This window comes from Macaca fascicularis, chromosome 11 (genome assembly GCF_037993035.2).
Source record: "Macaca fascicularis isolate 582-1 chromosome 11, T2T-MFA8v1.1".
Classification (NCBI taxonomy): Eukaryota; Metazoa; Chordata; class Mammalia; order Primates; family Cercopithecidae; genus Macaca; species Macaca fascicularis.
Genome location: NC_088385.1, coordinates 10,483,406 through 10,495,885, shown reverse-complemented (window position 1 = coordinate 10,495,885; position 12,480 = coordinate 10,483,406). Strand labels below are relative to the sequence as shown.

The following is a 12,480-nucleotide window of genomic DNA, read 5'->3' as shown; positions in this document are numbered from 1 at the left end:
CTTTTAGAGATTGATAATTATATTAAGTATAGAGTAATTTGAAGGTAAAAGCAAAGAATGTATATATTCAGTAATAACTGTTGTCTTTATGAGACATTCCTTTCATGTAAGCATAAAGAAAAATGAATATGAAAGTAGAGCTACCATATGATCCGGCAATCCCACTCCCAAGTATATACGCAAAAGAAAGAAAATCAGTATATCTGAGGGATAGCTGTAATCCCATGTTTGTTGCAGCACTGTTCACGATAGGCAAGATGTGGAAGCTACCTGAGTGCCCATCCACAGAGGAATGGACAAAGAAAATGTGGTATATATAAACAATGGAGTAATATTCAGTCATAAAAAGAATGAGACCCTGTCATCTGCTACAACATGAATGGAACCAGGGGTCATTATGTTCAGTAAAATAAGCCAGTCACAGAAAGACAATCATCACAGGCTCTCACTTACTTGTGGGATTTAAACATCACAACAATTGAACTCATGGAGAGACAGACTAGAAGGATGGTTACCAGAGATTGAGATGGATAGTGGAAGGGTAGTAGTATGGAGGTGAAAATGTTTAATTAATTTCTATAAAAATATTTAGAAAGGATGAATGAGACCTAGTGTTTGATAGCACAACAGGGTCACTACAGTCGATAATAATTTAATTGTACATTTTAAAATAATTAAAGAGTATAATTAGATTGTAACACAAAGGATAAATCCTTAGGGAGATGGAAACACCATTTTTACATGATGACATTATTATGCATTGCACATCTGTCTCAAAACAACTCATGTACCCAATAAACATATACACCTACTATGTACCCACTGAAATTAAAATTGAAATATTTAAAAAAGAAAAGATGAAGATAAAATATTTAAAAACATACCTTGCCCCACGAACTGGTAGAACACTATTACAGTTAATGTGCTGTCTTAATATAAGGCAAGCCCTTTACTGGAATTGAAGAAGCATGCTTCATAATGTTAGATTAACTTTCCAAACCACTAGTAATATACATTTTTATCATTGCATGTACCTAATGATACAAGTTCAACATATAATTGAAGAAAGTGAATGAGTAAACAATCATAAATGGGATTTTTAAACACTTTTCTCTCAGTGCTTAACACATAAACAGGCCAGGGAGCCTATAGAAAGATTAGAACTAGACAAGTAGTTATCACTCATATGCACACACTCACACATATGTAGAATACTCACATATTTAATTTCACATATTTTTCTCAAATACACTATAAGCTCATAATTCTAAGCATATTAGTAAAAAATATAGGACTACGATTTCAATGTAGTGCCACTAGCCAAGCTTGGCCAGTGGACAGTTAAAAAATAGCTATTCTAACACAGCATTAATTAATACAAAATAAAGAACATGTAAAACCAGTTTCTCAGCACACTAGCCACATCTTTGTGTACAAAGATGAAGAATATTTCCAGCTTCATAGAAAATGTTCTAACTACAGTTTACCTACCACAGAAGTCAATAAAAAAATCTGCCAACCTTACATGGTTTTAAATTCAATAACACATGTCTAAATAACATATGGGTGAACGAAATTATCAAAGTGAATGGTCACAAATTTTATATGAATTATACGGAAAAAAGAAAGTCTTTCTTGTAAAAACTGATTGCCCTCAATGTACATATATTACAAAAGATGGCCTAAAAATTAAATTACCTGTGAATGCACTGAAATAAATTAAAAATAGTAAAGCTAAAATTAAATACAAGTAATGTATAAGAAAAAAATGAATAAACAGTAAACAATCACAATAAAGAATAATGTTACAATAGAGAGAAGAGAAAGGCCAAAGGTATTTTCATTGAAAATGTCTTTAAAGTTTGATGAAAGACTACTAAGAATATACACCTATTAACACATCCACAAAAATAATAAATTTAACATTTTAAAAAATTGATAAGGGCTGGGCACAGTGATGCCTCCCAAAGTACTGGGATTATAGACTTGAGCCACCAGAACTGGCCTATTTCTAGATTAAACATGGAAATACCATTATGGTCTGTACAGTTATTTAGAGGCAATAAAAGTATATTTTTATTACATTTTAATGTCTATATGAAATAGAAAATTCATGAATACTCATTACCAAATGCAGTACCTCAAATAGAAATCTGAGTATATCCTACATGTATTAAAGAAACTCAGTTTAGACATAAACTTTCCTACAAAAATAGTCTACAAACAGATGGCATAACAGGGAATGATAACATTTAAAAATAAAGCAGTACTCTCAACAAATGCTTCCAGGTTATAGAAAAACAGAAATTCTTCCCGAGATAGCCTGGATACCGAACCTTTCAAGAATATAGTTATGAATAAAAACATGGTCAAATATCCTTGCGAACACGGATGAAGAAACAAATCTTACCCTACATAAAATACATATGCACCGATTTTTTTTTTTTAAGACAGAGTCTCCTGTTGCCAGGTTGGAGTGCAGTTGTGCGCTCTCGGCTCACTGCAACCTCCCACCCCTGGTTTAAAGTGATTCTCCTGCCTCAGCCTCTCCAGCAGCTGGGACTATAGGTGTGAACCACCATGTCCAGCTAATTTTTGTATTTTTAGTACAGATGGGGTTTCAGCACGTTGGCCAGGATGGTCTCGATTTCTTGACCTTGTGATCCCCTTGCCTCAGCCTCCCAAATGGGTTGGATTACAGGCCTGAGCCACCACACCCAGCCAGCACTGATACTTTGATATTTTATGAGGGAAATATACAATGATCATCATGGATTTATTTCAGAAACAAAGGCGGGTTTAACATTTGAAAAAATAAAAGTAGTTTATAAAAAGTTATATAAACAAAACATATATCACTCCAACTGACACAAATTAATAAAAAATGTTACAATTGATAAAAATCTATTAGAAAATAGGAATATTACAAAACTGCTTCAATACGAGAAAAATAGAATGAAAAAGACACCAAGCTTTGTAAATATGAATAACATGTTGAAGTATTTTTTGCCAAAACCAGAAAACGATACATATGATACACACAGAACTTTGATTGTACCTTCTGTTCAACTATGGGTATAAAACCCTAGCCAGTGAAAATAAATGGAAATAAAACTAAGTTATAGCACAGGGATTAAAAAAATAAAAGTGTGATGATTTGCAGATAAATGCTCTTTATATAGAACATCCAGAAAAAATCAATAGTTGACATAATAGATTCAAATATATAAAATCAGTGGAATAAGTAGATATAAAATAAAAATGCAGACATCAATTGTATTTCTAACAACAAACATTACTAAAGAGAATTTTAGAATCAGGATGCCACTTACAAAAGCATGAATATAAAATACCTACATTTCTGTATGACTTCAATCCCCCAAAATACAAAATACAATAGAAGTTAAAGATAACACAGTATATTGAAGGAAACACTATGTCGATTAGAAAAGTGAATATTATAAACAAGCTAATCTTTGAAAATTAGAGAATAAATGCAGTCACAAACAATCCCACGAGAGGCTTTTTTTTTTCCTGATGGCTTTATTGAAGGGTCATGTACAAAGCATAAATTTCATCCACTTAAAATGATTAAAAATCAATGATGTTTAGTATATTCACAGAGTTACAACCATCACCACTACTGAAATTTAGAAAGTTTTCATCATGACAGAAAGAAACTTTCTATCAATTAGTGGTCATCTCCTATTTCCACCTCCCTTAGGCATTGGCAACCACTATTCTACTTTCTGTCTCCATGGGTTTGACTGTTCTTGATACTTCACAGAAACTGACTCATAAAACATGCAACTTTTAGAAAGGCTGAATACCACAAATATCATGTTGTGAAAAACGAGCCTGACACGAATGCTGGGATATCTGTACTTTAGTAATTGTGTGTATCCTACTTCAATAATTGACTTAGAATTTTCTTATTAGAGCAAATAACATAATTCATTTCAAGATTTATGCAATCATATTATTTCTATTTTAAGAAATATAAAATTTATCTGATACACTGCAAATGCAAACGCTTTACTTCTAAAGCTTATGCTTACAATGATATATTTTTGAAGATCCACACTCGTCTGAAAAAAGTCCACGTACATGTAGCATTGCACAGTTATGTTCAGCATTATCTGACTCTTTTATCCTGTAATGGAAAGAAATCCATATTCTGTTACATTTTAGGCAAATGATTCATGAGAAAAAAACATTTTCCATGTACTGTAAGAAAAGAACTTTATGGAAAAGGACAATTAAATTTCTCATAATATTAGTAAGAGTCATTATTCTGAACACTCAATAGCGTGGTTCCCCTTCATCCACGGGTGATATGTTTCAAGACCCCAGTGGATGCCTGAAACGGCAGATAGTACAGAACCTATAGAGAGATTATGTTTTCTCTACACATTCATAACTATGATAAAGTATAATTTCTAAATTAGGCACAGTAAAAGATTGACAACAATAACTACCAATAAAAATTATAGCAATATGCCAACAGCACTACTACTGTGCTTTGAGGATATTCTTAAGAAAAAAGTAAGCATGGCTTTTTAATAAAAACAAGCTCTGCAATTCCCTGAGAGTCCATCTCAAGCTTGTCCAACTCGCTGCCCATGGGCCGCACGTGACCCAGGACAGCTTTGAATGCGGCCCAACACAAATACATAAACTTTCTGAAAACATTCTGAGATCTATATATATACATTTTTAGCTCGTCAGCTATCATTAGTGTTAGTGTATTTTATGTGTGGGCCAAGACTATTCTTCTTCTTCCAATGTGGCCCACAGAAGCCAAAGATTGGACACCCCTGGTCCATCTGATAACCAAGAGGGTTACTAGGTGACTAATCAGTGGGTAGACATTATGGACTACTATGATCTTTTGTAAAATATTTATGTCAACATTTCACTAACTTTCCACATCTTTCTTCATGTCAATGAGTCCACATATATTTATTCATATTATTCTTCTGAATTTACCATTTATATATATTTTTATATAGCACCATACAAAACAACTTACTCATGTTTGAAAGTCAAACCGTTGATTGTCACCCATGGATGATGACTGCTGTCACGAAACACATCAATCCATGAGGAAGATAAAATGGAGGTCAGAAATTTCTAAAAGAAAAGGAAGATTTTTCACTTAAATAATAATTATGAAAACATTATAAAAGCAATATATTAAAGTTGAAAACCACTATTTGCAGTACCAAAATTTTTCATAAATGTTTATAATTTTGATATAAATGAACTCTTCAACATTTATACTTAGTACTTTCATTCTTATTGTCATGTTAATAAAGACCTTTTAATTCTTGCATTATAATAGTGACCACAATTGACCAAATAAACCCAGGAAAGATTTAAATAAGTTTAGTGATACTGCGCATTCATTCCTCCAGATACTGTGACTAAATCAATCTATTTTTGTACTGTATTTCCCAGAGTTGGAGATTTAGAAGAGAAATGAGAGGTTGTCATTCGGAAATAAATGACATAGAAGCTACAGATTGGGTTTTCTGGGCACCACACCATTCTTTAACTAGATAAGCCCTCACTTTTAACTGATTTGGTTTTGGTGGAATAACAGTGGTCCTGACCGGGTGGTGTAGACTTATCTCTCTCTGGTACTCCCGGCTAAAAAACAATTATAACCCTGTGATTAATGAAAGATAAAAACAATGGAGAACTCTGAAAGGCGGAAAGAGATAGATGACATTGTCTGGGACCCTAGCATCAGGGATCAACAAAGTGTCCAAGCGAGCATGTGAAGTCCCCCATCCGACAGAAGAAGGTGACCTAGGCCTGCTGTTTCACCACACCCAACCTGGCAACAGGAGGAGGCCCAGCAAAGCTCACTCCTGCTCTGTATTGAAGGGGAGTCCCCTCCACAACACCAGGCGAGGCTGGTACCACTGGCGAGGATGAGCTACCAGGAGACCTGCTATCAATACAGCCAGAGGAAGTGCTTCCTTCTCATTCCAAGAGAAAGCAGGGTGGATGTGGGTGAGGAGGATCAGCAAAGCGACCCCATGACTACCAGTGCACCACCCAGGGTCCTCTTTGTCCCTGAGGGCAGGAGACCCACTTCCCCATCCAGAGACAAGGACTCAATGGATTCCTACTATTCTTTGTACATAGTACAGCAGTGAACAGTAACATACTACTGATAACTGCAATAATATGGAAGAATTGCACAAATATCAGATAGGAGTGAAAAACACAGACATGAAATTCACATTGTATGATTCCCTTTATATAAATTCAAGAAGAGGCAAATGCTATTTATAATATTAAAAGTCAAGACAGTGTTTTGGAGAGGAGTCAGGGTAAGTGACGGGTGTACACACAGGGGTGGAACTGCTAGAGCTGGAAACTTTTATTTCATGATCTGACTTGTATCACATGAGTTCATGCACTTTGCAATCGATCTGCATGACCAGATCATATCATGCCCGATAAAATTAGATGCAACATTTATTGTGTATTCAAAGTATTTATAGAAGTATGGTTTTCCTTGAAAACAAAAACTGATAATGAAAGTACATTAGCAGTATATAACTTTAAACACATTATTAAGTCAATCAATTGAATAATACATAAACTTGAAATTATATAAGATAAATACATGTACACACATATAGATGTTTACTACAAATGTATTATTCACTGAAAGAAGCTTTTCATAAAATCTTTGAAACATTTATATCTTACCATTTCTTCTTCATTATCTATAGAAAGCAGACTAGAGTTCTTTGAAGTACAGGCCAGCAAACTCTCTGCCCAAGTTCTTTTTTCCTTGCCAATGTAATAACAACTGTTGGAATATGTAATCCACTCCTCAGGACAATGGCCACAGTGACGTACTAAATAAAGATATGAATTACTATGCAGAACAATATGAATGTTTACAAATGAAAATTCGTTTACATATTTGCAACAGTATAAACCTGTATGTGCTTAACATATTTATGCATCCTTACAGGCTTATAAATATATGTTTTTAAATAACCGAGTCAGTCATACACACATGCACAGACAAGGGCTAGCCTCTCATCCCTAACTGTGTTCCCATATAAAGCAAACCAACAAACAAAAATACACTCTCCACATGTCTTGAACATCACTGATACACAACTGCTTTTTTAGGATAGTAAAATTATTCATTTCATATCATCTCATAGCAGTAGGAAACTTCTGTTAATTGGGAGAAAGAGGATAGAATGATTTTAAGTGAATATTTCTACTTATTGGAGAAAAGGAAATGCTGCCTTATAATCTTTGTTTATAAATATTTATGGCTGAATTTTGTGGCTTATTTTCTGCAAAAATGCCATTATTCTCTTACATGCCTTAAAACAGACACAAAATATAAATTGTACTAATATCAGAATGTTGAAAATAAATATGTACCTTTCTGGGTTCTTGTATTCGGGAAAGAATTGTTCTGCTCCAGGACTGTAATAGAAAAATTAAAATGAGTTTTATAAAAACTAATATCTAGATAAACCATAATGAGTTTACTTTCTTACTTTGAAACTTTGTGTGTTATTTAAAATGGGAACAATCTTTAATAAAATTAACTTTTCCTATAAGAATAAATGAATAGATCTTTGAAAGAAGCATTTTTAAAGACTTTAGTACAAAACTTCACCATCGCTTATAGTATTTGATGAAACCACTTTCAAAAATTAATTTGTTTTTCTAAATTCTTTTCTCCTATAGCATGCCTTTGAATTATGAAATCAGGAAATACATTGTGTGTGTATGTGTGTATATATATATATAGGTAGATAGATAGATTACAAACACAAAAAAATAAATACATGTTCTCTACAATGATTTTGTTATTTGTGTTGTGAAAAGTTCAGAATAACCATATCACTTTTGGGTCCAAATTATACTAATATCTGAACATTGAAAATAAAAATGTACCTTTCTGGGTTCTTGTATTCGGGGAAGAATTGTTCTGCTCCAGAACTGTAATATAAAAATTAACATGATTTTCGTAAAAACTAATATCTAGATAAACCATAATGGGTTTAGTTTCTTACTTTGAAACTTTGTATGTTATTTAAAATGGGGACAATCTTTAATGAAATTAACTTTTTCTATAAAAATAAATGAAGTAATAGATCTCTGAAATAAACATTACAATGAGAGTTCTATTCTTCAACAGTATGAAATATTTTGAGGCACTTCCAAGCCTTAAAGTAAAACTTTCCCATCTAATCTTTCAAGAATGTGCTTACAAGGAATAAGAACTATTGTTTTTAACAGAGTGGCCATCAGGACAATGCAAATGATTCCCAGGACCTCAGCAGTGAGCTTCTCTGGAGGTGGCAGTAAACCTGCAGGGAGAGAAACAGAGGCACTAAGAGAGGGGAGATAGAGAGTTGATTAGGATTCCATACTAGAGAACCCACATGCACAGGGAAACATAATGATAACTTCTGGCCTCTAAATCTACATCTACTCTGGTAATCTTTCTCTCAGAATATACCAGTTCATTTTCAGTAAATATATAATTCCATGAGTGGATTGCAGATTACGGTTGAACAATGCCCGAATAAAATTAGTCTTCTGATGTCATATTAGAATATTAGATCCCAATTATGAACTCTGATTCTCACAAGTGCAAAATATTCCCTAATCTTTCCCCACCCTTCTGCATTCAACTGCACGTCCTGTAACAATAATATTGAAGATCTATTTAATGTGTTACCTTGGCAGTCATATATTTGATCAATCCCTTGATGATTCAGAGAAGGATTTTGAAGATTTAATTCTACTTGGAATATTTCCTGTTCGGTTCCTGAAATGGAGCTTTTATTGCCTTTAGGTTTCCTTTGCTGCCTCTTTGGATCCTGGGCCAGACTCACTTCTGAGAAGGTTCCTCTTTGTTTATTCATCTCTGCAGCTGTGTGATGTCAGGGACTGTGCTCTATGATAACTGCACTTAAGAAGCTATGAATGGTGTATATTTTGACAGGATCCCTGGTATAGGCAAACTGCATGTGTTGGAGCTGAGCAGTAATGTTTGCTTTGCTGTTGACCAATGTAAAATGCTGGTACTAATTCCCTAAAGTTTTAACAAAAATCTCATGATATAATTGGTAATTTTTTAGATGTATTCTGTATTTGACATAATATTACTAGTGGGAACAATAAAAACATTAAACTTGTGAGAACTAAGAAGTTCATGAAAAAATATTTGTACTAAATTAAGGTTAGATTCTTCAAAAACACTTAACACCAATAGACTGCATATGTTAACAATTAAAATACTGTATTTAGAAATACATGAATTTTATTATAGTTTTAGGATTCATTGATGGTTAAGGATTGTGTGCCATAAGATAAAATAATTCTGCTAGCATATAGAGTAACTTCTTATACTAAATTTCTAAATTAGGAAATCAGAAAAACTATTAAAATTTTAAAAATACATCTAATATCTTGTAAAACATTACATTGCCCTATGCATAAACTAAATACTACTGAAAACAAAATATATTTTTAAATTGTTTCTTTTACACAAGAAATTGGTAATTGATTTAATGATTAAAATAGGAAAACCTAAAATGATAAATGGGTGGGCCATCTATGGAAGAACAGTGTCCAATCAAACTTTTAGAAATCTCCTATGGTTGTAGAAGTCAGTGAGGGTTGCTTTGGTTGTATAAGTAATTGTAATAGTTCAGATAATGTAATTTAATAATCTAGTCAATGAGCTCTAGTCAGTGAGACTACAGTTAATTCTAGCTTTGCAAGTTATAGTGTGTGACCTTTAGTAAATTACTTAGTGTCTATTAACCTAGTTTACTAATCTACAGTGCGAAAAACAATTTATAAGGTATAATGTATGTAAAAAACTAAACACACAAGCTGGCACATATTAGCACTGAATACATAATAGACATTTTAACTATTTTTAACACAACTGCCATTTTATTATTTCTGATTAGCATTACAGTGTGTAAAATAACTCATTAATTAGGCATCTCATGTCAGTGTGGTACATCTTTTTTGCAATATTTGATTCAATGGTTTTAACTCTTCCAATTGTTTATAATGCAGGTCAGATTTGCATTTTATGGAAATGATTTCATCCTTGCTTTTATTAAAAATTAAAACTGCTTTCATTAAATCTAGGTATGAGCTTGGTCTAAATGTAAAAAACTGTTAAACCAGTAATGATGACAGAATCCAAAATTAATTGTTCATTGTCATGATGGTTATGGGTTTCACTCTGAATTACATTGATTGACAAACCTATTATTATGTATGCATCTACTTGAGTGATTCTCCACAGGCTATAATGTGGATACTCTAAGAAATCCTCAAACATATTTTATATTTTGGCTCGTTTTTCGCCTTGAATTATTCACATGAAAAGAGTTCTACCTTGATTTTACTCTATATAAACTTTACCTCAGGTGCATCACAGTCAGTATTTACAATCTTCTACTAAATCAGAGGAGCAAGTAGAGAAACAGGGAGAGTAGCAACACATACCTTCTGTCACCAGAAAGCCACACGCCCTTCAGTGGGGAGGTCAGGTTACCTCTTAAAGACACAAATCTTATCTGTGATCTTCACAGACTGCCCTTTGAAGGGTCAGAGTGAGGCAAGAGTAGATTCCTCGCCAATGTGTTACTTCAGATTTGAACAGGAAATTCTCACCCTAGGGCTATTTTGAATGAGTTTATCTCATCACAAGCTTTAGAATATAGGAGACTTTGGGCAGCTAGGGTGGCATTTAGTCTGTCCATTTTCAGTGCCTCTTAGAAATTATTTTAATAGTCGACAGGATCGGGGGAGAGCAGAGATTTAACCCATGGAATTGATTGCTTCCATCTCAGTCAAAACACCAAAATCTTGTAACTTTTCAAAAGTATCTTAGATGTTTACTTTCTACATTTAGACAAAGTACCCAAAACTTGACATTATATACTTCTTTATCATATACCCCTATAATATCACTGCTATCATAATAAAAAAATTTAATAATCTTACCAATAAGAATTTAATGTACTTGTCACTGTTTTGAGAAAATGCTACATTGTCAACTTAATCGTAACTGACATCAATTCTCCAACTTATCTTCTTGATTTCTTTGCCGTAGTTCTTAAAATTCCCTCATTCGTTTTTCTTATGTAAGCTAACCAGATTCCTCTGATTAAAATAAATGTCTCTTGAAAGAATAAAATATTAAACAATACTGAGCTATATCTCTATGCCAGAGACTGCAATAATAAAAAACTACTCACTATATTGTTCACTGATTCCCTCTCTAATAATGACTTATTGTCTGCATTTTAATAGAAATATTTATTGTAAATGATTAAAGCTTAAGTTAAACTATGTAGGGAGGTAAAAGCAATTTTTAAGACCTCAACTACTTAAAAATGGGGAGGCCAGAAAACGGAGATTTTTAAAACATAAGTAAAATGATACATGAGTGTCTGGGTGTGGTAGCTCATGTCAGTGATCCCAGCATCCAGAATCACTTGAACTTGGGAGTTCGAGGCCAGCATGATACACAGGATGAAACCCCATCTCCTCAAAACAAATACAAAAATTAGCCGAGGATGCTGGTGTTTGCTTGTAGTCCCAGCTGCTCTGGAGGCTGAGGTGGGAGGATCGCTTGCGCCCTGGAGGTCGAGGCTGCAGTGAACTGAGTTAGTGTCGCTGCACTGCAGCCTAGGTGACAGAGCCAGACCTTGTCTCAAAAATAAATAAACAAAAATTTAAGGAAATAAATGGTATACAAACATCAGGAAAAATACTATAAATTATCTCATCATATTAAATAAAAATCTTTCATCATTTTCTGTCAAGAAAAGGGGGAATGTTTATGCATGATTCTATTGCCCAGGCTGGAGTGCAGTGCTGCATCTCGGCTCACTGCGACCTCTGCCTCCTGGGCTCAAGTGATTCTCCTGCCTCAGCCTCCTGAGTAGCTGGGATTACAGACACACGCCATCATGCCCAGCTAATTTTTTTTGTATTTTTGTAGAGATGAGGTTTCATCCTGTTAGCGAGGATGGTCTCGATCTCCTGACCTTGTTATCCATCTGCCACGGCCTCCCAAAGTGCTGAGATTACAGGCATGAGCCACTGTGTCCAGTCATTCTCTAAAATCTAAAATGTTGGAATTTAAATCCATATTTATTTCTTTGCAATCGGAATTACTATTTGCCCTTCCATCAGAATGGCTAATGTTGGCTAGGCATAGATGTTTTTCTGTGAAATATATTGTAATATATTTTCATAAAATAAATTAATGTTATATGCATATATGCTTGTGTTTATATCTATTTCTATTATACGTAAATTTATTTATATTTACATTTTATTATATTTCATAAACTAGGTTAATTTTTTCTGTTAGTCACATTATGGAATTAACACAATAAAATCATTCACTAAGGATGCCACATAACGTATCATTCACTAATG

The 12,480-nt window shown here is 33.6% G+C and overlaps 1 protein-coding gene across 1 annotated transcript; it reads right to left on the bottom strand.

The window, feature by feature from the left end:
- Positions 1 to 3,523: 3,523 nt before the first annotated feature.
- LOC135964412 (NKG2-C type II integral membrane protein) lies at positions 3,524 to 8,951 on the bottom strand. Its single transcript, XM_065523687.1, has 7 exons — positions 8,741 to 8,951; positions 8,268 to 8,366; positions 7,951 to 7,995; positions 7,429 to 7,473; positions 6,730 to 6,881; positions 5,033 to 5,133; positions 3,524 to 4,153 (listed from the first exon to the last, which is right to left on the bottom strand). The coding sequence occupies exons 1-7, from the start codon at positions 8,925 to 8,927 to the stop codon at positions 4,042 to 4,044; spliced, it is 741 nt and encodes a 246-aa protein (XP_065379759.1). The 5' UTR covers positions 8,928 to 8,951; the 3' UTR covers positions 3,524 to 4,041.
- Between the last annotated feature and the right edge of the window lie 3,529 nt (positions 8,952 to 12,480).